We start from the raw sequence: 25546 nt of genomic DNA, 5'->3' as shown, positions 1-25546 counted from the left end.
TCTGATGACATGTTTTGTGTTGAACTTTTTTTGTATTCATAGGGGTTTTGCCGTATATAATTGTAAAGTCTACGTCTTCTGTAGCTTTCCAAACATTTGTTCACCCAGAATGAACGTCAAAATGGATTTTCAACTAGTGCCTCAGTTAAGTTAGCTCCGCCCTGCAGGGGTGAGAGTTTTGATGTTTAAATACGTTAAAAATAAGCGTGATGTTACTGATGTACATTTTGACATACCTGTCCAATGTTCGGACATTGTATGAACATAGACTACAACATCAAGAATCCATTCCTAACAAATTAAATACAAGGGTGAGTTGAGCTAAGACAGCGCATCATTAAAACGGCCAAAGAAATAGTTTAACAAAAATGAATAGCATCCGTGTGGGCGAAGAAAAACGTTTAGGGCCACCCCGCATTGAGGCACGCCTCGACCCTGCACCCCGCTCTTCAGGCAGTTGCTGGCTACTTCTGTGCAGCCAGGGTAATACCGATATTTCCACTAGGGGGTGGAAAGGGTGTGTCGACTTTCCACATGTGTAACTGGCTTTTTGTCTTTTATACTTAACTACTAAATTGTGGAATCATCAAGTTGCTCAAATGCAAAGCTAGCGTAAAAATAATGGACCCGCCAAACTAACTGATGAGAGACTTCGTACTCTGTCTCGGCATCTTTTGTCTTGGGATTGTGTCTGTGCTGATTGACAGCGGGCGGTGAAAGTGAGCAGTAGCAGCCTGCCAGTTTTCGTCACAGCAGAGGAAAGTTGGACACGGAAACATGAAGTACTCGAGTGATTCCATTTTAAAAGAGTGATTCGTTATAAGTTTTTATACAGTTCCTCTGTTGGATGTTTTTCCTGCATGGACTCCATTTTTGTTTACACCAAAAGGGACGTGTTTACCTTTCTTCGAGCCCTCGTGAAAGCGAAGGTAGCAATGGTGGAGGCTGGGGGATGCAGGAGCTGAGTTGCCTCCTGAAAAGGTGTGCATCGACACAGGATAGTCTCCGAATTTTGGATGGTGGACCCAGGATATCACATCAGCAGGTGCGTGTGACTATGTGGCTCAATCCATGGCCAAATTTGCTTGCTATTTTGAGTTTGCCATGTAGAGTAATTACGTGGAAAGCCTATTCATTCAGACAATACGTTTCAAACCATTAGTCCCCCCAAAGAAATGCGATTAACTTGAGTTTACCAGCTCGATTAATTACGTGTTAAAGCTTAAGTATTGATACGGTATGTTCAAACTAAAAGTTCAGGGGAAACGTAACGTTGCAGCGCGTCCAGTTTATAGGTTACAGTTATTTACCAGCGCAAACGTTGCAACTTGGTCGTGAACTACTTGGGTTGGGAGGGGGAACCCGTGGAACGTGTTCTTGGATCCGGGTTGCACCCGAGAAGGAGAGTCGTTACTACTGAATCTGCGTTTTGGTGGGAAGCTAGTTTTTTTTTTAAATCGACATCTACGGCCAAACAGGAGGAAAACACACTTTGCAAACCTACACATTCACTCTCGGACGAAGGGAAAATGTAGTACGTGATTTCTTCGACGGGGAAAAACAGTAAAAACGTTGCCTTTTTTTTTTTTAAGCTTTTGCCCGCATCAACACATCACTGATTACCACAAGATGGTTAAAGGCCTTTGCTTTAAGTCAACGACTCTTCAGAGATCATATCGGCGTGTCTGCAGGGGTTGGTAGCAAAAGAAAAAGCCTATCCATGTAGACGGTGTTTTGCTTCCTGACCGTTTCACCTATTATTACGGCTTTGTAGCAAAGACTCGCTCTGTGGCCATGCGAAGAATTTGGCTATTTGTAGAGGAATGCTTCGCTTTCTCTTGGCATTAGCTCTGCAGTGGATTCATGTAAGCTACGGCAACCTCGTCTGATTGTTATTGTGATAATATGTGGTAATGATATCCGTCGGTTGATCAAAGACCGCTGTTGTTACATCTTTTAATTCCTCCGCAGGGCCAACAGTAACAACATGCTCGTGGCCTCTGCTGTGGTGGTTTGGGAATGGCTGAACGAACACGGTCGGTGGCGGCCCTACAGCGCTGCCGTCTCCCATCAGATAGAGGCGGCCATTCGGAGTGGAGATACCCGCGGGGGGAGCGTGGTCCTCGGTCAGATGGAGAGTCGACTCTCTCCCTACATCATTGATCTCCAATCCATGCACCAGTTCAGACAAGACACAGGTAAGACGTCATGTTAACAAGCGTGCCATGTTTGTTGTGTATGTTCAGGTCATTGAATGCATCGTAACTGGACACTGATTGTCTTAGAACTGTGGTTCTTAACCTTGTTGGAGGTACCGAACCCCACCAGTTTCATATTCCCCTCTTAAGTGAAAAATAATATTATTTTTTTCAAATTCAAGACATAGATGTTTTTTATTGGTGCACAAAATGAGCCGTGTATGAACATCACCTTTTTCAAACACAATGCATGAACTCACAACAAATGACCTACCTGCAAATCAGTGTAACTTCTGCTGTTGCCTTTTGCGAAACCAGTTCAGATATGCGTGATCACAAATTTACACGATGAATCAAGTGTGTTCGGACCTCAGCAGTGGAGGCTTTGCCGAACCCCTGAGACCTACTCACCAAACCCCTTGGGTTTGATCGAACCCAGGTTAAGAACCTCTGTCTTAGAAGAAGCCAGTCCGTCTCTCATTCGAGCAGGCTTTATAAATTGCATTCATATAGACTAGATGAGACAGCTCTAGCCTGAGGGCTGGTGTCCTCAAAGTTTGAGGTACACCTCAACCACCAATGGAACCACATTTTTGGGATGCAGAATGGCAGTCATTGAAAATACATTGGTGAGGCATCTGCTCGCTAACGACAGTTGTTTGGGAGGAACCCTTTCATAAATATTCCATTCAGTTGTAACAATGGCTTTGGAGGCACGTGGAGACCAAAAAGTAGCTGTGGTTGTTTGTTAGGTTCGAAAGGGTTGAAAAAACATCATTGTTTGCACACAAGGGTAGTGTCATAAACTCAAGACAGGTTCTCAACTATAGGGCTTGGCCAAGTTACCGGCTGACAGATTTTATTGGCCAATTTCATTCCTTTTCAAAAATAATCAACACTAACCTAAGTTTTACCGACGTAACGCCAGTATAAATCTTAATTTCTTATAAAACAATAAATGCTGTTTAAGGGACACGAGTAGAATTTCACTTGAATGGGCTTAACATTGGCACTTATAGGTAAAAATGTCAGCACCAAAATTTACTCTCATAGAGCAATCTGTGGAGATTCAAGTTGTTTTGGGGGGTACCAGAAATTGTCCCGCCCCCTTTTGGGCACGTATTGTTTCCTGGCTTGACACTTTCTGTTGTCAGTATCTGTGACTGTTTGACTGCCAACATTGTGCACATCCCTAATCTTGACCATTTCAATTTGTGAAAATATAAAAGCAATAGCACAATAATTTGCATTTATCAACATAAAATGTGAGCTCCTTCAAGGAAAAGCCACACCTGAAAATGTTAGACTGTCCTGTAAAATGTTTGTAAACAGACATGTTCCAGTATTTCTCCTTTGGTTTGCCTAATTTCTTGAAACAGAAATGACATTCTTAAGATTAAAATATAATTTGGTCAAACAATCTTACAGTTCTGTGCACCAATGCAGATTATGAGCAAAAGCTCATATCCAAACTGATCTCCTTCTCTTTCACTGCCACAATATTGCAAACATCCTTATCAATTGCTTTTACTTAGGCCTACTGCTTTTGCCAAAAAGAACCTCTCGCCCAATAAAGTTGATCTTGTATCAAAACTAACTTCCCTTCCTATATGAACAGTTAGTGCCCTCAAATGCAATGTCCCTTCAGCATTGTGTGAGCATCCATCCATCTGTCCTTTCGTCCGTCCGTCCGTCCGTCCGTCCGTCCGTCCGTCCGTCCGTCCGTCCATCCATCCATCCATCCATCCATCCATCCATCCATCCATCCATCCATCCATCCATCCATCCATCCAACCAACATCTGACACGTGCCCATCCCAGTAGTCTTTGGGCAGTAGGCATGGGACACCCTGAACCTGCTTGCCAGCCAATCGCAGGGCACACAGAGACAAACAACCACCCACACCCGCACTCACACCTAAGGACAATTTCGAGGGCACAATTAACTACCATGCATATCATTGGAATGTTGGAGGAAACCAGAGTACTCGGCGGTAAACCACGCAGGCACACTGAGAACGTACAAACTCCACACAGGAAGGCCGGAGCCAGAATCAAACCTTAAGGCGACTTGGTCCTTATGTGATTATTGCAAGTCAAAATGCTAAAATGTTTTGTCACTATGGCAGAGGTCTAGCTAATAGAATATAACAATGTATAGAAAAGAAAATTAAAATTAACAGCTAAAAAAAAAAAAAGATGCAGTTTTTTTGTTTCCGTACCGATCTTGTGAATGTCACCAGGTACCAGTGGGGTAACAGCATGTTTTTCTTTCTGGGTGGCTTTGGGTGAGCAGTTTGTCCAGTGAACCAAGGTTTGACATTCAAACTTGACTCTTTTGCATTATTTTTACTGCCGCTGCCGCTTTGTTTTTTCTGGTGACAACAGCAAGACCAGAATGAAATCGAACAAAAAAAACATGCTCGTCTTTGCTGTTTTTTTTTTTAATTTGTTTATGTATTCGTTTGTTTGTTTGTTTGCTGCCGACATGGAGTTCAATACATTAAGCTTTTATTGCCGTGTTGAGCAGGGATTCCTACAATAGATGTTTGTAACAACCCAATCCGTATCAAAATCCCTGAAGAATTCAATGAGTTATAATGAACAGAGCCAAACACAAACACTGCATGTTGTAAACTAATGATCTCAACTTTTTCCCAACAAGAAGCATACTCAAACTAACCCATTCAGCACGTCATCCCAGAGTTGACGTTGGATGTCCACCCGAGCGGCCGAGATCAGTCTAAGCACGCCACAAACGGCAGGATTGCCTGTTAACATTATCTTTGGAGTCATTACGAGAATTGGGGCTGACCCACGATTGTCCGGAGGGGCAATTCCGGGCTAAAATCAGGCCGATTATACCGCCATGTGAACCGGGCTTAAGTTTCCTGCGATTGCTTTTTGAGCAAATTTTATTTTCCAAGTAACCACGTCCACTTTATTAGTCAGGTTAATGTTTTTTTTTTTAATGCTCTTCTAAGGTGTTGACATTTAGGTAAAAAAAAAATTAAATGTGTTTTCCCACAGTCATTGATGTGCAATATGTTGTAACGATAGAGGAGAAACAATGCATGAAGTGTGACCTGACCCTAGCATGTGCTTGCCTGCGGAACACATATTGAGAGGGGTGAATGGGAAATAAAAAATCCAGATGGCCACTCTATCCGCCTGCTTCGAGTAGCTCTACGTTCTTTCATTTCAGATTTTTTATCTCAGTGGTCCCCAACCATTTCAGTACCAAGAACTGGATTATTGTCAGATAATATTTTCACAGACCGGCTTTTAAGGTGAGGTGGATAAATACAACAAAATAAAATGATACGACCGGCATAAAATCAATGGTATTGTGGTGCCGAAGGAAAGGAGACCCAGGAGGTGTCGCAAAAAACTTTACTGAACGTAGTACTCGTAGAACGAAGAATAGGAAGAGCAACAACAGAAGTGCATTGTCACATAAACATTACGTTCCCAACACTATGTTCCATTTCTCTATGTGGAATTCTGTATGTGAAGGCCACAGTATATTATAATAACAAACGTGAATCCACTGTGTCCTATGCAACTTTACTAGCAGCATCCTCATAACATCGCACCAACAATATAACATGAATAATGTTATGTTATGTTATGTTCACGTGACTGAGATGGAGATAATCCAGTCCATTTTTCAAAATGAAAGAGCGTTCAGACTCTGATAAATAAAACGGAAATAATGCAAGTTATTTATTCTTTCTTGTGCGGACCGGTACCAAAAGATTTTGGGGTTTGGGACCACTGCTTTATCTCACCACAGTAGGCTATCAAATTAGTAACAGACAATTACAATGTATATCTGGTACATATTGTTCACCGTGTACAAACCCAGTTCCAATGAAGTTGGGAAGTTGAGTTAAACATAATTAAAAACAATACAATTCATGCAAATAATGTTCAACCTACATTTAATTGAATACACTACAAAGACAAGATATTTAATCTTTAAACCTATCAACTTTGTTTTTAGCAAATAATTAACATAATTTTACAGGTGGTAAAAAAAACTTAGAAAGTTGAGGAATTCTCATCAAACACAGCTAACAGGCTAATTGGGAACAGGTGGGTTCCATGTTTGGGTTGTAAAGGAGCTTCTCTATATTGCTCAGTCATTCACAAACAAAGATGGGACGAGGTTCACCTCTTTGTGATCAAGTACAAAATACTAGTCGAGCAGTTTAAGACAGACAGAGACAGATGGACAGATTGTACAGTTTAAAATTCAATTTTGCCAAGCAATAGCCATTTATCAACAACACCGAGGAACTCCGCCGGGTTCACTGGGCCCAAGCTTCTCTAAGTTGAACTGATGCAAAGTGAAAAACGGTTCCGTGGTCTGATGAGTCCACGTTTCAAATTGTGTTTTGAAATTGTGGAGGTCGAGAAGAACTATCTGGACTATTCAGGACGCAGAGTTCAAAAGCCAGCATCTGTGATGGTATGGGACTTTGTTAGTGCCAATGGGTACTTGGACATTTGTGAAGTTAATGTTAATGTTAAAAGGTCGTACATACAGCTTTTGGAGAAACATATGCTGCCCTACAAGCAATGTCTTTTTTTTCATGGACAATAATTCATTAAATTTGTGTAGCGCTTTTCAAAAACCCAAAGACGCCTCGTTTACTTCAGTAACACAATACCAAACCGCATTCTCCATTTGTTACAAAAGCGTAGCTTTGTAGTAAAAGACTGCAAGTACTAGATTGGCTTGCCTGCAGTCAAGACCTGTCTCCCATTGAAAATGTGTGGCACTATGAAGTGTAAAATATAACAGCAGAGATACCGGACTGTTGAACAGCTGAAGCTGAACATCAAGAAAGAATAGGAAAGAAATCCAGCTACAAAGCTTCAACAATTATGTCCTCAGTTGCCAAACGTCATTGGATATTTAAAGAAAAGATGATGCATCAGTGGTAAACATGATTCTGCTTTTGGAAACATGTTGCAGCCATAAAATTCAATCTTAATATCTTTCCGTGTATTCAATTAAATATAGGTAGAACATAATTTGCAAATCATTGTTTTAACACAACACCCCAACTTTATTGCATTTGGGTTTGTAACACAAATTTATTTCTCCCATCTTTGTAGGCTTTTCTGCTGTGAGATACAATCGTTTGACAGTTTTGCATTGGGGTATGTTTAAGGCTTGGAACGAAATACCCAACAGTGTAGAGAGAGCAAAGAGAGCAATAACAAATCAAACACCTGCATTATAAAATATCTGGATGTTTAATTCCACTTCCTTTTTTTCAGACCACGACCAGTATGAGTGGTCATTAATACCGATACCAAGTAACGATACCACTGGTAATTTTGTTACATAAAATGTCTCTTGAACCAGTGAAAGATAGGAAAGACCTCCCATAAAATCCCATGCTCAAAACACATTTTCTTCCCCCCCAAAAGATTTATTTTTAATTTTGAAATCTTTCATATTTTGTATTTATTTTTGCTTTTCTTGGTCCTGCAATGCAGAAAGAAAAGTTATTCAAATGAGGGGGCGGTCTTGGATTATACATATTACAAAAACACATATTAACACAATTTTAAAGAACAACATTATTTTTCCTTGCGTCCTGGTAACTTGGAATGAACAGTAGTTGTTCTTGTACGTCTCATTTTCTACTGTCATGAGCTGCAGTGCATAGAGTCCATAACAATCTTATCAACATTAAAATAATCACATAAATTGCATCCTAATGGGTATCTGTCACCCATGTATGCCTTTTAGTTTCGGCTAGTTCAATGGCCTAAAGAGGATGACCAATATTGGTCTCGCCTGCCACAACGACTATAAGATAAGTTAAAAAAGGCCGGTATCCATCTGCCTTATTCAAATATCTGGCATCGGTCTTCATCCAACCCTATCCTGTTATGTGTAATTTTTTGAAAAGTGTAGAAGTATGTAAGTAGAACACTATCAAACACGTGTGGTATCTGCTTTTCTATGTGGTGTGCAACAAATATATTCACAGCACAGTATACATAGTAAATATATTAAAAAAAAATTTTTTTTCAATGTACCGAATACATGTCGAGTCTAGGACAATTACTCACATTTACTTTTTCTCCTCATTTGAACCCAGGAACTATCCGACCAGTGAGGAGGTGTTTTTATGACCCGGCCTCAGCCCCGGGACAAGGGTGGCAGTGGGAGTGGGAAAATGATGCAGGTTCATGGACATCATATGACATAGAGGTGGCTATCGCCATCGAGAATGCTCATAGCCGCCAGCAGCCCTGCCTGGACCTGACAACCCTTGGCTTCTGCTATATCATTGATTTTCAGAATATGACACAGGTGTGAAGTTTTTTTTTCTTCATATCTGTCCATTTATCTATTATCCATCTATCCATCCTAGTGCTGTCAGGCACTAATTAATTACAGGATTTTTAATTTATTGATTTAGTTGGATTTTAATCTCATATCTGATAAAGGTCCCCAAATACAGAATTTAAATTCTAGGACATTACACAATTATAGTGCATGATTAATCAATTGAATATACTAATAAGAGATTTGGCCACAAACAAGCTAAATGGGTATTAAAAAGGAATAAAGTGGGAGTGTTGCAATGTGTTGAATATACGAATAAGAGATTTGCCCACAAACAACCTAAATGCGTATTGAAAATGAATAAGGTGGGAATGTTGCAATATGTTGTCAGTAATTACAGAAAGACTTCCACAGGAAAATTTGATAGTTATATGCTTTTTTTCTGTGTCCTCCCAGGTGAATCGACAGAGCCAACGATGTCGAAGGATTCAGCGACGTGCTGACACGGCCTATCCGCTAGTGTCTGGGCCTCTTCCATTTCCAAAAGGAGGAGGTGAGGGTGTAGGAGGAGGACTGACAGGTGCCCTGTTAGGTGTTGGAGTATCAGGAGCCAGCATGGGAATTGGAAGTTCTGTGTACCCGTACGGGGGCATAATGACTACTGGACTGGGCCAACCTTGCTCCTGCCAGCAGTGCATGCTTGTCTTTAGTGTGAAAACAAACCTAGGAGGAGCAGGACGCTCACTAACCATTCAGCGGCCCAAGACTTCAGCACCCACCGCCTCAAAACCCTTGAACCCATCTAAATCTGCCACACTGGGGAGAGGACAGCACTTGAAGCCCAACTGCAACACCTATCAGACGCTGCCACATGGCCTTGCCATTTCTAAAAACACTGCATCTCCAAGAAGGAATGCCCAGCTCTTTGCTCAGTCTCTGGCTGCGCTCACCACAGGGACCTCCACTCTTGGCATTTCGTCATCTTCCAGGCCTCCTCCTCCGTCACTGCCGCCCCCTCAGCCACCATCATCCAACATAAATGTGAATCCTCCGTCCATTCCAGCAAAGCAGTCTTCATCTTCAGCCAGCGAATCAGTACCCACTGCCACATTAATTACCCCGGCTAGCACAGTGACCACACCCCCTTCCCCTGTGCCATCTCCATCACCAGCAGTAATGAAGCCACAACGTGCGCCGTCGTCCGCATCCAAAGTTTGCCATGCCCCACTACCACAGAGGTCAAGCTTAGCTGGACTGAGTCGACCAGCATTGCAGAGGATTGCCATGGCCCAGTCAAGAGCACTAATAGCGTCGGGGTGAGTGAAGAAAACATTTCAACTTAAGAACCTTTGTGTCACGTTCAACGGAAAAGTGTGTAGCATCTAAATATCAAGAGTCCTCATCTTTGCACTTGTAGTGTCCTCCTAAAATAAGGTTTCATAAATCCAATCTATGGCTGCATCTCTCGAATATTCTAGACATCCCCCCACTCCTAGTGTTAAAACCTTCTTTGAAAATATTTAGACTTTTTTGAATCTGTAGCATTTCCATTCGGTTTAGCAATTGTTATTGTATTTTTCAATTGAAAATTTGAACAAAAAGAGGTGGATGGAAACCCACCTACAGAAAGTTCACAAAGTACTTCACATGGTTGAAGTTCTAAGCACAATCCTGAATCGCTTGATCCGTACATGATATTGGCGTGCACAAAGTCCATAATACTGGTAAACTGCACCCCTTTGTGAAAGATGTAGTCGACTGACCACCTAGCACGCCTGATCACGCATCCTTGTGTGACCCTCCCCATAGTTCTGTTGCACAGTCGGGGGGGGCACTATTAAAAGTTCTTTAAGATTTTGATAATAAGTACTTCACTTAATACATTTCCACAATGATACCGAGGGATTGTACCAAGCTTCTGTCACATTTGTAAACAAAATCCGATGACATCCACCAAAATCTGTGCCTGTGCGTCGAGCAAATCCGACAAAATCGTGTTAAACTACCAAGTTAGACCTCCATTTAGAAAGTCTAAAATGTTGTCTACGTTTATCTCTAAATTGTCAGAAGTGCCAGGACCTTGCCGTAGAATGCGGCAGAATGCACATCGAGACGTATGTACTAAATTTATAAACACGCAAAATTTGCCCAGAATAAAATTTTTATGTGCCAGTTTTTACGCCTAGCGCAATCTACTCTGTCACCAAATTGGTAGGGGCGCTGGGATGCAGCAGTTCCGTCTGCCGGAACAGCCAGCGTGGCCCTAGCACAAAAATGAAGATGCGCCTGAGATACACAAGAGTGCATGGGTGCCGGTCTACCAGAATATGGCCCAAAATGTCACGCACATTGCTTTTGTGTTATGGTAAAAGTCAAAATGCGGAACACTAATATGCTCCATGAGCAAATTGTGTGCACAATGGACAAAGGTGTTGAATTACAGATGATCTTAAAAATAACAGACGTCTGGTGTTGTTAATCACTTTGAACCTGAAAACAAGGTCGAATGGTTTTGAAATGTTGTTTTTTGTGTAGTCCTCACGTCCTTGAGACTTCTCACTTGCTTTCTTTACCCTGTGGTTCCTCACCCTCCCTATGTGCCTTCACTTCCCAGCAGTCTGGGCCTCTCAGAGCCTCATTGTTGGTCTCCACAGTAACCTTTGTTAGATTACACAAGCCTGGGCCATATTAGCAGCACAATGCTGAGACTCTGCTACTTTTCTCCACGTTCATCCCCCACACTCATTTCATATTTTTTTATAATTGCATTTTTTTATATGTTGCCATCCATTGCTATAGTTTTTGCACATCAGCCCCCCACCCTGCTTTTATCTTTTAAACTTTGTTTGATTGTAGAACTATGGAATAATTGCTTTCAAACTAGGCTTTTCAGCCTTGGTCACACGTGTATGTAGTGGGGTTCATGTGGTGGAATTGCTGTGCTCTGTGAATTATCATAATGAAGCAATCTTTTGTGTGGATACGGACGGGGTAGACACCATTGACTATACCCCCTCGCAATTCTGGGGAAGGGTGAATTTACATATGAAGCCATGTGTGTTTGTGCGTGTGCATTTTAGACTTATCCCAGACAGTACCAAGGACCATAGCTGGCAGGGTGATAGGGGGAGAGGTTTTAAACAAAGAAACAAGTCAGCAGTCAAAGACTGATCACATGACACAAATCAGGACAGAAAGATGTTACACTCACACAGCATTTCTTTGGCTCATGCCCACATTGTCCTGCTCTCTTATGGTGAGTGTAAATATTGACAGTTCACACAGGAGATGAAGTGAGGAATGTGTGCTTCTCGGAAGCAGACAAAAGCAATGAACGAGTGTGAGAAAGAACTGTTTTGTTGGGATTCTAATGCATATAGACGAGCAGCCTGACTCTCCTCCGAGAAATTTCTTCATTTTAATTTCAGACCATTTGCTAAGAACCCAGCTTTTAACAGTATGTTGATTGTTATGCATCTTTTCTCTCTGAATAATGATTTGGCTCATGTTGGTTAACTGCTGAATTTTCATCCACCATATTGACAGTTTTTTTTCCAAAAGTTCATTTGAATGCGGCTTTGAGGTTAGATCATTGCAGAATAAAATGGCACTGCAGATCGGAGTGTTTTTTGATGGTAAGTCATCTTTAGTGAATGTGAGAGCTTTTCAGTTATGCAAAATAGCATGGTAAGATTTTCAAAAGTAAATGTAGTCTGACAACTAATTTTACAGTAGTAATCTGTTAAATTATTTACTTAAAATGGCCACCTTTTCCCAGTTCCTGGCAACACTGCTAATGACGTGTTTGAACTAACATTTTATGGAAGGAGAGTAAGAGTAGGAGTTAAGGCATGTGTGACAGGTTTATCCTGTGTCCGTGCGCGCGCGTGTGTGTCTACCTGCGTGTGTGAGCGCCCATGCACTTTTGAGAGAGAAAGAGAGAATGTGTTGGGGTGTGTTATTGTCTGGCATCTAAATCGGTCCTGCTGATGTCCATCTGGGCCCGAGGGAATAGAAAAGAGTGTAGGGCATCGGAATTGTGGGAGTGGGAGAGACAAAGCTCAGGGAGTATGTATGTTTTGACTAAGGGTCAAGAGACTCAAGCTCCTTTCAGTCCCATCCCCCACAGCAAGAACAGGATTTAAAAAAAAAAACACCCTTTCAGTAGTACTTCACACTCAGTAATGCTTACCTTTTTATTTCTAGCAGATGTAAATACCTTTACAAAGAGTGAGGCAAGTTAATAATTCTTTGTTTTTATTCATTGTGGTCTGTCGGCCCTCGTTTGTTTCATGTGCGTTATCAACTACTGTATTTTCCGCACTATTAGGCGCACTTAAAAACGTAAAATTTACTCAAAAAAAAACTGTGCCTTATAATGTAGAGCGCCTTATATATGGATCAATTGATGAATTTGTTAATCCATACTGGTTGTACACAGCGCTCTGCCAAAACGTTTCAGTACGTTTTAGTACGACTAGTAAATTACAAGGTCACATCGCTTCCCAGCATTACGGCAACCGTGGTCAGGGGGCGTCACTGAATAGCTGTTGTACCCTTGAGGCTATTTCATTTCAAAATGTTGTTGTTCTGTTAATGTTTTCGAGTACGTTTACGGATCAATATCCAACGGAATCATAAATAAATCAAACGGCGTGCACACGAAGCAAACCGCGATCGGGCAAACGGCACAACAGTGGACAGCAGTAACAATGAAATGTATATACTCACTTTGTGTCAAAGACGCACACGATCACAGCAAGATACTCAGTCGATACCAGCAACCTTTAACTTACCGCTGCACACAAGTGAAAATGGGTATAATGTCTAGAACCCGAATATAAGACGACCCCCACTTTTTCAGTCTTATTTCAATGCAAAAAACATCGTCTTAAATTTGGGCCAATTTTGGAGGAAGAGTGACTGTTTTGATTGTCCGTGAATCTGCTGTTCTTAGAATAACATTATTGACTTTGCTTTTAACTTTAATTTAATCCCACTTGAAACATGAAGCATTGAGTGCACATTTGTGGAGATAGTAGTTCCGTATTGGCCTGAATATAAGACGACTCTGATTATAAGACGACCCCCTCTTTTTCAAGACTCAAGTTTGAAAAAAGACTTTTGGAACACCAAATTTAGTTTTTATACAGAAAATAATTACAGTACATCTGAAACAAATGATTCTAACAATATATTCGAGAGATAAAGCATGTTATTTTGCCTCATTCAAATCATGCAAAAACTGTCACATCTTAATATCTGAACATTTAAATATATAAACTAAAGTGCAATCACATTTGTAAATGTGTTTTTTTCTGGTTTTTGAAATGTAAATAAACCAATCTAATGTGATAAAACAATAAAATTGCAATAACTGCATTAACCATCAAAGTAAAGTCTAACTGTAACTGTAGTCTTGAAACAAATCTGAATAAGGAAAAACATTGCAATAAAATAATGCAAACTGCTACCACTATTTTAATTTTTCTTCTTCGTGACAGGGGTTCGCTTTGGCCTGGGGAGTTAAGTTCAGCATTCGCTTTGAAGATATCTGGCGCCATCTAGCGTTGTGAATGGGTATAATGTCTAGACCCCAAATGTAAGACGACCCCCACTTTTTTTTATTTCAATGCAAAAAACATCGTCTTATATTCGGGCCAATACGGTAAATCTGTCATGTACACGACTCATTTATTAATCATAACAATGTCGTGATGTCATCTCTTCCTGAAATGCGATCACAAAGCCTTGCTTCATTCCCCCTGAATACTATTGCTACGAATCGCTCCTCTGTGGCAATGGGATAATACAAGGAAAGCCTGTGGTGCCTTCGTTAGCCCACATTTACTTCCGCATATGTACTACATTTCGAGTGACGTCAACAAGACGAGGGACAGACGCACACACACACACACACACACACACACACACACACACACACACACACACACACACACACACACACACACACACACATTCGAGCTGGGCTACATGACACTGTTGTGGCACTAAACTATCCCTACACATTTTGTTTCTCTGCACACAAACTAAAGTTTCATATTCAGCATCCCAAAAGTCAAGTGCTAACCGGCGAGCCAACCAGTAACCTGCATGGCTGACCAATAGGATTGCTCAGAGACCCTGGCATCTCTTACGTCCGCTTCGGGACCCTTGCGCCTCATTGCCAGTGGTCAAATAGTCAGTTACAGACTGGCTCTGATTGTCTCCTTACAACACTAACATGACTGTGTACCTCACGACATGGATTAACCAACTCGAGCTCGACTCCCTTAGTGCAACACACAAATTAAGTGAATGGGTGAACGAATAAAAAGACATGGCAAAAGCCCTAGTACACACAAATGATTTAAGTAAATCAATGAATGAATGATTACTATGGTGAAGCGCTAACAAACCCAATGCATCTAAATGAAAGGCAGTTGTACAAACACACGCAAGAGACCGACTGAAAACACACACACGACACAACCAGCCCAGCCACGAATTCACAGATGAGGAACGAAGCAGTAGCCACCAATGGCAAATGAGCATTGACATAGCACATGGTGGAATACACTTCCATACAAGCTGAACCGCCCCTTCTGTGGACATTTTGAATGGCAGCTAAAAAACACATTTGTTTAGGCGTGTGTTCCAGTTCAATTGCTTTGTCCATGATTTCACTACTTTTTTGCTCTTTGTTTGTTTACTGGGTATATTTTATGCTCATATTTTATTATATTGTTGTATTTTAACCATGTGAAGCACTTTGTAAGCTCTCTGTGTGAGAAGTAAATTTTTACTTACTTACTGTTAATGCAACACTCCTTCAGCCAGTTTGGTGCTGATTAGTATGACCTGTTCACAATAGCATGCCGTTAATTGTCGAGTGTGGATTAACAGCACACAAAAAAGACAACTTTGACAATTTTACTGCAAATGGTTAGAGAGTACATAATGATTAAGACCAATTGGCCATTTACATAGAGTGATAGATTGGTCATTAAATGCTTTGAACAGCGATTTACGATGATGCACTTTTTCACGAATATCCCTACCTACTACATTAGTCAATGTAAATGTCCAGTTGGTCAAGAAAACATGCCAAGGAAAAACATTTGGTAACAGTAAACAAGTGACATCACAACAAGGAGATTCAGAGAGCTTTTCAAAAAAGCAAATTTTCTCAAAATGCTGCTGTATCAACACATTGAATGGCTGCCTCTCCTTTGCTATAGAGCGCAGGGGTGGCCAACCAGTCAGAGACACATCATACATATGAGCACACATGAACATCACCCCCCCCCACACACACACACACACGCCTCTGCTCAGCCAAATTTATTGTGTGACATTATCATGTCACGCACCAACATGATAATGACAGAAATTGACTCCTACAGTACTAAGACCACAGGCCAGTCTTTTTCAACAATGAACATTGTGTGCACTGTCTCACACACACAAACTCTCAGTTCAACAAAGTCCACAAACAAAAACATAATAATTTACTATCGCGTTTTTTCACTTACTGTGCATGTTGCTTAGTGCATTCCTTGCCTTGAACAATCGTCTTCAAATCTGGCTTGTATTCCGTTGTTGCTACTCGAAGCAATTCTTTTTGTTGGATGTCTGATACCATTCGTTTTAGTTTGTCGTTTTCAGGAGACAAGATTTCAACACCGTCACTGAGGCATTTTTTAACGAGCTCCCCTTCATTGTATGGCTTTTTAGCCCGTGCAATGTTCCAAGCCAGTTGATGAGATGCAAGCGTGACAGTCTCTGATTGCTTCGTAATTTTGGGGAAAAACTGTACCTGTTTTTCTGCCTGACTTTTCAAAGTGTCCAACTTGCGCTTGCAAAATTCAGTCCCTTTTGGAAAGTCCTTATCGATATTAGCATGAGGTGAGCTGAAGTGGCGCTGAAGATTCGAAGCTTTGAAATGTGCTAATGTCTGACATATTTGGCAGAATGGCTTGCCATTGCGTTCAACAAAAAAAATATAAACTTTCCCACTCTTAAAAATGTCTTGTGTTCATCTTCATATTTTCATTTAGCTGTGTATTTTCTCCCTGCCATTTTGCGAGCAAAATTCACACTATTTGTTTCCTCGAATGGGTTTGCCCCTCCTCCTTTGCAGGATTTCACCCCATGCGCATACATGTTTGACGGAAATACCATATTGAACTCAAGCGAAGCAACACGCACACAAAAAAAAAACACAAACACAAATATTGATATGAACGTAAAAGAACCGCATGAAACCAGGCAAAGAGCCGCATGCGGCTCGCGAGTTGGCCACCCCTGCTATAGAGCACTAGTGACTTGCTGTTACAATGACTAAGCTACACCTACTTCTTGCATTTTGGCTGTCATTTTGTCAAACTTTGGCCACCCAAAGAAAATAAAAACATTTTGATGGTTGTACTCTATATGTTGCATTCATTCAACCCAATACAATAGCAACACAGTGTTTCTTACATATCGTGCCTATAGAAAATCATCATAACCCTTTTAAATAGTTACTTTAGTTGTCATACAACCTGAAATCAGAACCCATTAAAAAATATTTTTCCACATGTATTTACAAATTTAACTGTGCAACATCAAAATAATGAAAGCAAAGACAACAGTTCTAAAAATCTAATAAAAATAATATATATAAAATATAATATATATCATATAAAATGAAAAACTAAAAAGACATGGTTGTAAAAGTCGTCAGCCCCCTGATTTAAACATTTGTAGAGTTTCATTTTGCTTTAATTGTAGACATAAATCTTTTTGGCTGTCTCTATTAGCTTTTTTGTGTGGAGAGCGGCGATGGGCTGCTCTCCAAGTCGATCCACAGATTTTGTATTGGATTTAAGTCAGGTCTCTGACTAGACCACTCGAGGACATTTACCTTCCTATCCTTAGGCCATTGATTTGTTCTTTTGCCAGTATGTTTAGGATCATTGTCATGCCCATCTCCAGGAGTGCAGGTGTCCCTCAAGTATTTGGGTGTACTTGGCAGCATCCACATTCCCTGCGATCCTGACCATTTGCCCAGTTTCCTGAAGAGAAACATCCCCACAACAAAATGCGGCCCCCACCATGCTTCACAGTAAGCATGGTGTGTTTTGGGTTGTGTGCTGTGTTTGGTTTTAGTTGATAATATTGCCAAATCAGGTGTTTTATTTACTATTTTTTTAATAACAGTACAGAATGTTTGAAAATGTAATTTTCACTTTGATTATCAGGGTTTTTATGTGCAAATAGTTAAAACAAATCAGACTTAATATAATCATTTCTAGGTGGAAGGTGATAAAAGGTAACGTTTTTCATATGGCATTATGATTTTCTATAGCCATTATATGTATTTATGAAACATTCCAAGTATGCACTGTGCACACGGGAGGTGTGGTTGTTTGTTTGGTTCTTTGGAAGGACTCATTATGATACCCTTTGCATCGGCAAAGTTGTGAAGAGTAACAACATTGTTATTTGATTTTAATTTGATTCCACTGGATATATAGTGCAGTGGTTCTTAACCTGGGTTCGATCGAATCCTAGAGGTTCGGTGAGTCGGTCTCAGGGGTTCGGCAGAGCCTCCACTGGGGAGGTCCGAACACACCTGATTTATCGCGTAAATTTGTGATAACGCGTACCTGCAATGGTTTCGCAGAGGCACACTGATTTGCAGGTATGTAATTTGTTGAGTTCATGCATTCTGTCGGTTTTGTTCTTTGAACTAGGTGATGATCATGCACGGCTCATTTTGTGCACCAGTAAAAAACATCTATGTCTTGTTTTTGATTATTTATTTTTTGCTAAAGGGGGGGTTCGGTGAACTGGTGGTGTTCGGTACCTCCAACAAGGTTAAGAACCACTGACATAGTGGATGTTTGTGGTGATAGGAAGGTTAATTTTTGACAAAAAAATTTCCACCAATATTTAATGATGTTTTAGCCTTAGCAATGCAGTTAGCCGCCAATTCTGACAGGCTCAAAGGACTTACATTTGTTGACGAATCAGTTTTGAACTCATTTGAGAGCCACTTGCCACATATTGGGATTTGTGCGTGGAAATCACCTCTCGCTGTAAATCCCCATTTCAAATGGGTCTATCCTCAGCTCGTAAATAAACCAGAAATGCTATAAGTTTTGTTTTCATTCATTTGTGTGTCCCTGCCACCGGTGATTGGGGACCAATGTTAGAATATCAAATAAAATGCTTGATGGGCTTGACTGAGGCCACATAGATTCCTGATAGGGCTATAGCCCTAGTGTAGTGCTAGTCTCAATAAATTATCCTGTAAATGTGGCTCAGTATCAATGGAAATTGTTGCTGCTCTTAAAATTTAAACTGATTTTGCCTAAAATCTCGTAATCAGAATAGTAAACAATGCCTTGTCAGACACATATGGCACATATTGTTCATGAAACTATATATGTCCCAGTTTTTATTGCAGAATTTTTGCATATCCATCATCTATGGATTATGTTAAACTTTTTGATGCGCCATGATTTGCAATGATTTACAAATGTAATCATATTCCTTTATATGCCATGTATCGTCTATGTTAGAGTGGTGCTCACTCTAACTTATTTGCAAGAACCACACGGGAGACAGTATTCCCTTTTAGCGCTTGCAAGTGGAGAAAACGTTCGTGCAGAGATGTTCGAACGCAGTCTGACTTTAGACTCTTGCAACAGAGTATTAATTGAGAGAAAACAAGGTGGGGGTGAGAGTGGACAGGTTTGGTGAACCCCCAGCCTCTGGTCAAATCAGAGCAGGGGGTGTTTTACAACGTTTGGAGACAGGACAAGTTTGGTTAATCATTATAGTCTACATACATAATCATACGATCAAAATAATCTATCAACCCTAACAGTCTATGTCCACGCATGACAGTGAGTCATTCACTTATGCCAGAATGAGTCACTAAATCGGGTGAAGTGAAATCAGCTTAGTGCACAGACAGAGAAAGCCTTTTAAAAGTAAACCTATAGGAAACAACAGATCATCACCATGCTTCGGGTCATCAAACTGTTTTTACATAACTTGAATTAGTTTTTCTGCTTATGTGCATACTTGCCAACTTTCCCGATTTACACAGTAAACTTACGAATTTCAACACTTTCTCCGCTGTGGTTCCTGATCAGTCATTTCTCCTGCTAATCTCACAATTTTACAATGAAGTAAGTGGTTTACTTTGTGGGGAATGTGACGCTACCCAGCTCTTCTACGGGAAAGGTAGAAACTCGCTGGGACTTGCGGTCACACAAACCATCCAGCGACCATTCATCCTCAGACACAGCCTCATCAATATATTTGAACCAGACGTAATGCCTCATGTCCTGTACATTCAATCTTTTATTTGACCATGGTGACCAACAGCTTTTGTCAGAATCAATTCCTGCTGGTTGCTTTGGAAACCTGCAAGTGGTCTCCCAGCATTGCAAAGCATTTACATATGAATGAAAATAGGGGTTGAATTGACAGTTGTGGTAGTTGAATGAATGATGACTCATAAATATTTTTATATTTTTAATACCGTGAAATTGCAGCATGACAGAGACAGGAAAGTCAAAAGCCCAGACACATCTTCAATCTATGCAAACAGTAGTAATAACACATCAAAGTTTGAGAACCGTCTAAATGGCGGTCGCCATAGTTCTAGTGCTACAGCCAGCCGATGTGCTTGTCAGCTCTGTGAGGAAACAGAGAAACAGCTCTGTGCACATAATTTCCAACCATGTGGTAAATATAAGCCTAACAACTTTGAAATCTGGCAAAGAAACATTGGGCGATATGCTGATGGAGAAAGAAATCCCCCTCGGTTTCACAACCCAAAGTTGGCCAGTATGCATGTGTAATAACAGAAGCACACTTTTTAAAATCAACAACAAGGTTAATTTTCATCGTCAGTCTTTTGCAATTCCACAATCTATACATAAGCACTTTTTTTGAAACTTTTGGGAGTCTAGCAGAACTAAGAAAACAATGTGTTGGCTTTTGGTGCTGATCTACAAATGTCTTTAATGGTTAGTGCTCCCCTCAACATACAATAGCAAGTAGTCCAAAAACATTTTCCAGATTAAGCAACTCTGCTCATTTTATTGTTATTCATGGTTGCGTCTGAATTTTGCAGTGGTGTACCAGTGCAACACATAACACTGATATCAGAATATTTTGATAATAACTTGGAGAAGATAAATATAACATTTTCAATTACGCCGACCAAAACTCCTTATCAGTCTGGATATGTGATTTGTCAGTGAGAGATGATTGGCTTTGTGATGATGCAGGTAATCCCCAGAGAGAGGCTGTGTGACCTCCATCTCTGCAGATGGAAAATCTGTGGATTAGCTCTGAAAAACACACGCACACAGAACCTGAGAGCCGTCCTTGATCATTCGCTAACCATCATATTGTGTCAGTGTGTTGCCAATGCAAAGAGAGCCCAAGAAGAGACGGTGACAAAGATGGTCGGGGAAGTGCTAGATGTGTTTTTTAATGGGAGTTCCATTTAGGATATTTTTTTTCCACCTGATACTATCATTAATTATCTTTTCCTTTTTGTGGGACCAGAATTTGTTTACCTTGTGTGGTCAAAATAAAAATGATAATCATCTGTTTTTCCAAGTGAGAATTTAACTAGTCTTAGTTTATTGAAGATATTATTGGAAAGTCCGATAGATACATTGTAAGTCACTGAAAACACCTGCAAATAATTTTTTTTTGCAGTGTGCCCACTGTGCCCGTGAAGAATCTCAACGGATCTAGTCCTGTTCACCCTGCACTGGCAGGTGAGATTTTACTACACATATTTGTTGACGCAGTGTTGAGGCATTTGGTTGTTTTCATCAAAATGACAGTTTATGAATAAATGGGGGAAAAAAAATCACCTTTTCAACTCCGTTCATTCTTTTCCCGTCTTTGTGTTTCAGGGATCACAGGCATTCTGATGAGTGCTGCTGCTCTGCCGGTGTGTCTTACAAGACCCCCGAAGCTTGTACTACACCCTCCACCTGTCAGCAAGAGTGACATCAAACCAGTACCAGGCTTTGGCCACTGCTGCAGAAAGACCACCAAGAAGCAGGCTCGCAAGGGTAAAAGTACTGTGTTTAAAGTACACCTGAGATGTGCTCACAATAAACACGTTAGTACATCCACTATTTTAACATCTGACCATCTGTGCGTTAATTTTGTCTGCAGGTAAGACTCCAGAAGATGTGGTTAAAAAGTACCTGCAAAAAGTTAAGAGTCCACCAGATGAGGTGAGACCAGTTGCTATATTTTTAGATCAGATTCATTAAAAGATCAGGGAAGAGTAGAGTTTTTGATGTCTTCTTCATTCATTATTGTTCCTCCAGGATTGTACCATATGCATGGAATCTTTAGGGGGTCCTTCTGGATACAAAGGTCCTGGGGTAGGATCTGTTTCCAAAGCAGAATCTGTTGGACGACTAGCGCAGTGTGGACACCAGTACCATTTTCAGTGTCTGTTGGCCATGTATAATAATGGCAACAAGGATGGCAGGTGGGTCAGAATACTTTTTTATAGTTAAGAAAATAGACCCCTGGCCTGGATTAAATTGCAGGTCCAAGTCTCAGAATATGATGTCTGTCCATATTTGAGTTTTTGTGTTTTGTTTTGTAGTTAGTTAGTTAGTTTGTTTGTTTTTACAGTACATTTTAAGTGACACCTAAATGGCTCTTTTTACATTCAGGGAACAAATAAAGTAATCCACATGCACATTACACAGATGCCTGCACTTCACGTAAATAACACCACAAGTGTCAACTCTGAGCAGAGACAATATGGAATTACATACCAATACCAAATGAACAATACTCATATTAAACGTTCAATACCATTTTGTTGCCCTGCACTGACATCTGAAGTCCATTCAGTTAAATATACCAGAATGTCTCCCTTTTGTGTCAGTCTTCAGTGTCCCACCTGTAAAACTATCTATGGTGTAAAGACCGGGAACCAACCAGCAGGAAAAATGGAGTACCACATTATCCCTCACTCACTACCGGGGCATCCCGACTGCAAAACTATTCGCATGATCTATAACATCCCGCCGGGCATTCAGGTAATTGAAAAGAAGTCAGCAGCTCCATATGTTAGTTTGAATTGCACCCATATTCTTGTAACAATCATGTTGATCGACGTGATGGTTCCTCTTCTTGTGTGTGATCAGGGACCAGAGCATCCCAATCCAGGGAAGCCCTTCACAGCCAGAGGCTTCCCAAGACACTGCTACCTCCCAGACAGTGACAAGGGACGCAAGGTAAAACATCCTTCACATCGCTGTAACTGTTGCTTGGACGTATGACTTCATAGAAACCGTTTGGGGTTCAATCATGATGGTGCCCCACAGCATGGAACAAGGACCATAAAGGCATGGTTGGATGTATTTAGTGTGTGTGACCTGGGCCGGTGTGTCATAATGATGAGTTGTTCCTTAATGCTTATGTTTTAGTCATGGCTAGGGATATACGCTATGCAGTTTAGCCATTTTCATGTGCATGATTTATGATGCCATCCTTCACTCATAAGAATATTCGTCATCAGGTATTGAGACTGCTCCTGGTAGCGTGGGACCGAAGGTTGATCTTTTCAGTTGGGACTTCAAGCACCACAGGAGAATCTGACACAGTCATATGGAATGAGGTACGTTCTTGAGCTCATATGTTCATTGCTGAAATAGAATGGACCAGTCATATCAGATTCCAGTAACTACATTGTCCTTTTCTTCTTTAGGTACACCACAAAACAGAATTCGGCTCCAACCTGACAGGTCATGGCTTCCCTGACCCTGGACACCTAGACAATGTTCTGGATGAGCTCCGAGCTCAAGGCATCACAGAAGATGATGGGTTGACTGAAAAGTGATCAGATGTGGAACCAGGGACAACAATGAGGAGATACTTTTGATGTTAGGAAGGAAACGCGGAAAAAAAATCTGCCTAACCAGATAACAGAGGCAAGAAGAGGAGGACAACAGGCAGTCAGTCTGGCAGTTTTTAAAAGGAGTGCAGCGGATATTTCAAGTGTTTTTTTCCCCCAAATAACCACTTTTTTAAACGTTATTTTTTTTTACTGGTAATTTGCCTGCCATTGTCATTCCAATAGTTAAATACTCATTAAAGGAATGAGTAGATAGCAGATGAAAAAGGAGTTCTTTGCCACTCAGGATCTAGGTACTAACAGTCCACAAGTGAGCGTGAAATGGTACTAATAACGAAGAACAAAAGCAAGGTTAGTGAGCAAAATAATAGACGATGGTATGTCTGAGCGGGACAAAAAATGGAGAGACGGGAGAAAGAGAGGAATATGTCTGATGGGGGGGAGGGGACTGAAGAAAAACCATCCGCAAGAGAGAAGGGTTTTATGAATGTAGTGTATAATAAGTGTGAACACTAACTTGTATAAGGTACTTTCCAGAGTAACACTAACTTGTATGGTACTTTTCAGTTGCTAGTAGGTTCACCACAAACAGACAAAATCAGTCAAGAATGATGTCCAAGTGGTAGGTGGAAGGGCCCCCCTTTGTTTTGTCCTTAGTCAATAACGTTCTGTCATGTTGCACCCTCTTGTGATTTTTCTGTTGGACTGCACTCAGGCTGTAAACCACTGAGGTGCCAGTAGTATGTGTGGTATTTATCATTGTTACATTATTCCTTTACTTTCTGGGGCCAAGCCAAGCAGTTATCATTGTGTATGAAATGAAACCAAGGCTCTTTCTCTTATTTGCCTTTTTTTTTCTACAAATAAGCTGAGGTACACACGAACCTTACATTCCTCCGAGGTACCCGAATTTACATGTAATTCCCTAATATGTGTTGAATTGAATGAAAATTTGGAATCAATTTTTTTTTCCTCCTGTGCAACCACTGTAACAAATCCATTGAGGCAGCACAATGCATTTTCCTCTGCTGACCAAAAATTTGCATATTTGATACTGTGAGATTTTCATTACGCGCACTTCGTATTAACTTCTCTCATCCAGTGGCAGGTGATAATGCACTGCCCACTTCGTGTTTTGTGTCTGTAAATTGCCTGGCGTATGAATTTGTTCGAGTGAGTGCATGTGTTTTGCGAGAGGAAAGCTGTGTACTGTGTATACCAGTACCAACATTCTCTAAGTCAAGAGTATTATTACTATTTCTGTTACTTTTCTGTTTTCTGTAACAATGATATCATTTGGAAACTCTGAGGCTGATGATAATGATGGTACTCACTGTATGGTTAAGCCAATGTTTTTACTCTTGTTATTATGTTTTAATGTGAACTGTAGCAACAACTTTTGTGTACAATAGTATCTTCATTACATTATCATAGAGGTGGTAGGCTTTGTTGTACATTTAATGGGTATTCATTATGTGATTTTTTTGTCACTTCGGTTTACAATTTTTTAATACAATGGATTTTTCTGTTTTCATTGCATAGGGTGAAGTGAGGCTGATTTGAAACATATTTTCTTTGGAAAAGGAATGTCATAATAAAATTTTATTTGCGCGTCAAATGAATTTGTATTGCAATTATAAACCCTTTCTACGCTTGAATTTTTTTTTTTAGACGGTTCGAGAATGCTCAAGTTTTTATTTAGATGGTTTGAGAATGCTCAAGAGTGATTTTTGGATTGAAATGTTTTCTTGAGTGTCTTAGCATTTGTCCAATTTCTTGCTCTTATGACCCAAACACATGGTCATTCTATTGTCGAGGTCTACTGTCTTGATAAAGAATGATATTCTCGTGTTGTGTGCAGTGTTTGAACCATTTGAGCAAAGTGGGAAAAGGCAAGTAACTCATTACTCAAGTCGTGTTTATCCTTTAAAAGCAGATGTCTTAGCAGTTCATCCAGATGGCAATTGTTCATCCTCAAAATGTGAGCTCTTGGGATTGTGTTGGTCTGATGGAACTCAGAAAAAAGCATTTCCTCTACCTGATGGACAATGTGTAATTACAAAATGCTGGAGTATGACTGATTAATACATGTAAGAATAAACAATGTATGAAACCTCCGCA

General features: G+C 40.5%; 1 protein-coding gene across 4 annotated transcripts; it reads left to right on the top strand.

The window, feature by feature from the left end:
- The first annotated feature begins 501 nt into the window (after nt 1-501).
- LOC148398639 (E3 ubiquitin-protein ligase DTX4-like) lies at nt 502-25546 on the top strand. Of its 4 annotated transcripts, XM_088373680.1 has the most exons (13): nt 1394-1693; nt 1775-1865; nt 1972-2198; nt 8324-8538; nt 8971-9830; nt 21250-21311; nt 21453-21614; nt 21721-21782; nt 21879-22045; nt 22454-22607; nt 22716-22805; nt 23090-23188; nt 23279-25546. In XM_088373680.1, coding segments are annotated over exons 2-13 (2232 nt in total). In that variant the 5' UTR covers nt 1394-1693; nt 1775-1863; the 3' UTR covers nt 23411-25546. The 4 variants fall into 4 exon arrangements, with proteins under 4 accessions (XP_088229804.1, XP_088229806.1, XP_088229807.1 ...); XM_088373678.1 differs by lacking the exons at nt 1394-1693; nt 1775-1865 and adding an exon at nt 502-1045; XM_088373681.1 differs by lacking the exon at nt 1775-1865.

The sequence above is a fragment of the Syngnathus floridae genome, chromosome 4 (assembly GCF_059516105.1).
Source record: "Syngnathus floridae isolate MCC-2025c chromosome 4, RoL_Sflo_1.0, whole genome shotgun sequence".
NCBI classification, from domain to species: Eukaryota; Metazoa; Chordata; class Actinopteri; order Syngnathiformes; family Syngnathidae; genus Syngnathus; species Syngnathus floridae.
The sequence above is the reverse complement of the archived record's forward strand: the minus strand, read 5'-3'. Positions and strand labels throughout refer to the sequence as shown.

Coding starts and splice junctions, on each gene's coding strand:
- LOC148398639 (XM_088373678.1), top strand. CDS start 1,017: ATGGTGGACCCAGGATATCACATCAGCAG. Junction 1,046..1,971: donor CCAGGATATCACATCAGCAG/GTGCGTGTGACT, acceptor ATTCCTCCGCAG/GGCCAACAGTAACAACATGC. Junction 22,046..22,453: donor AATGGCAACAAGGATGGCAG/GTGGGTCAGAAT, acceptor CTTTTGTGTCAG/TCTTCAGTGTCCCACCTGTA.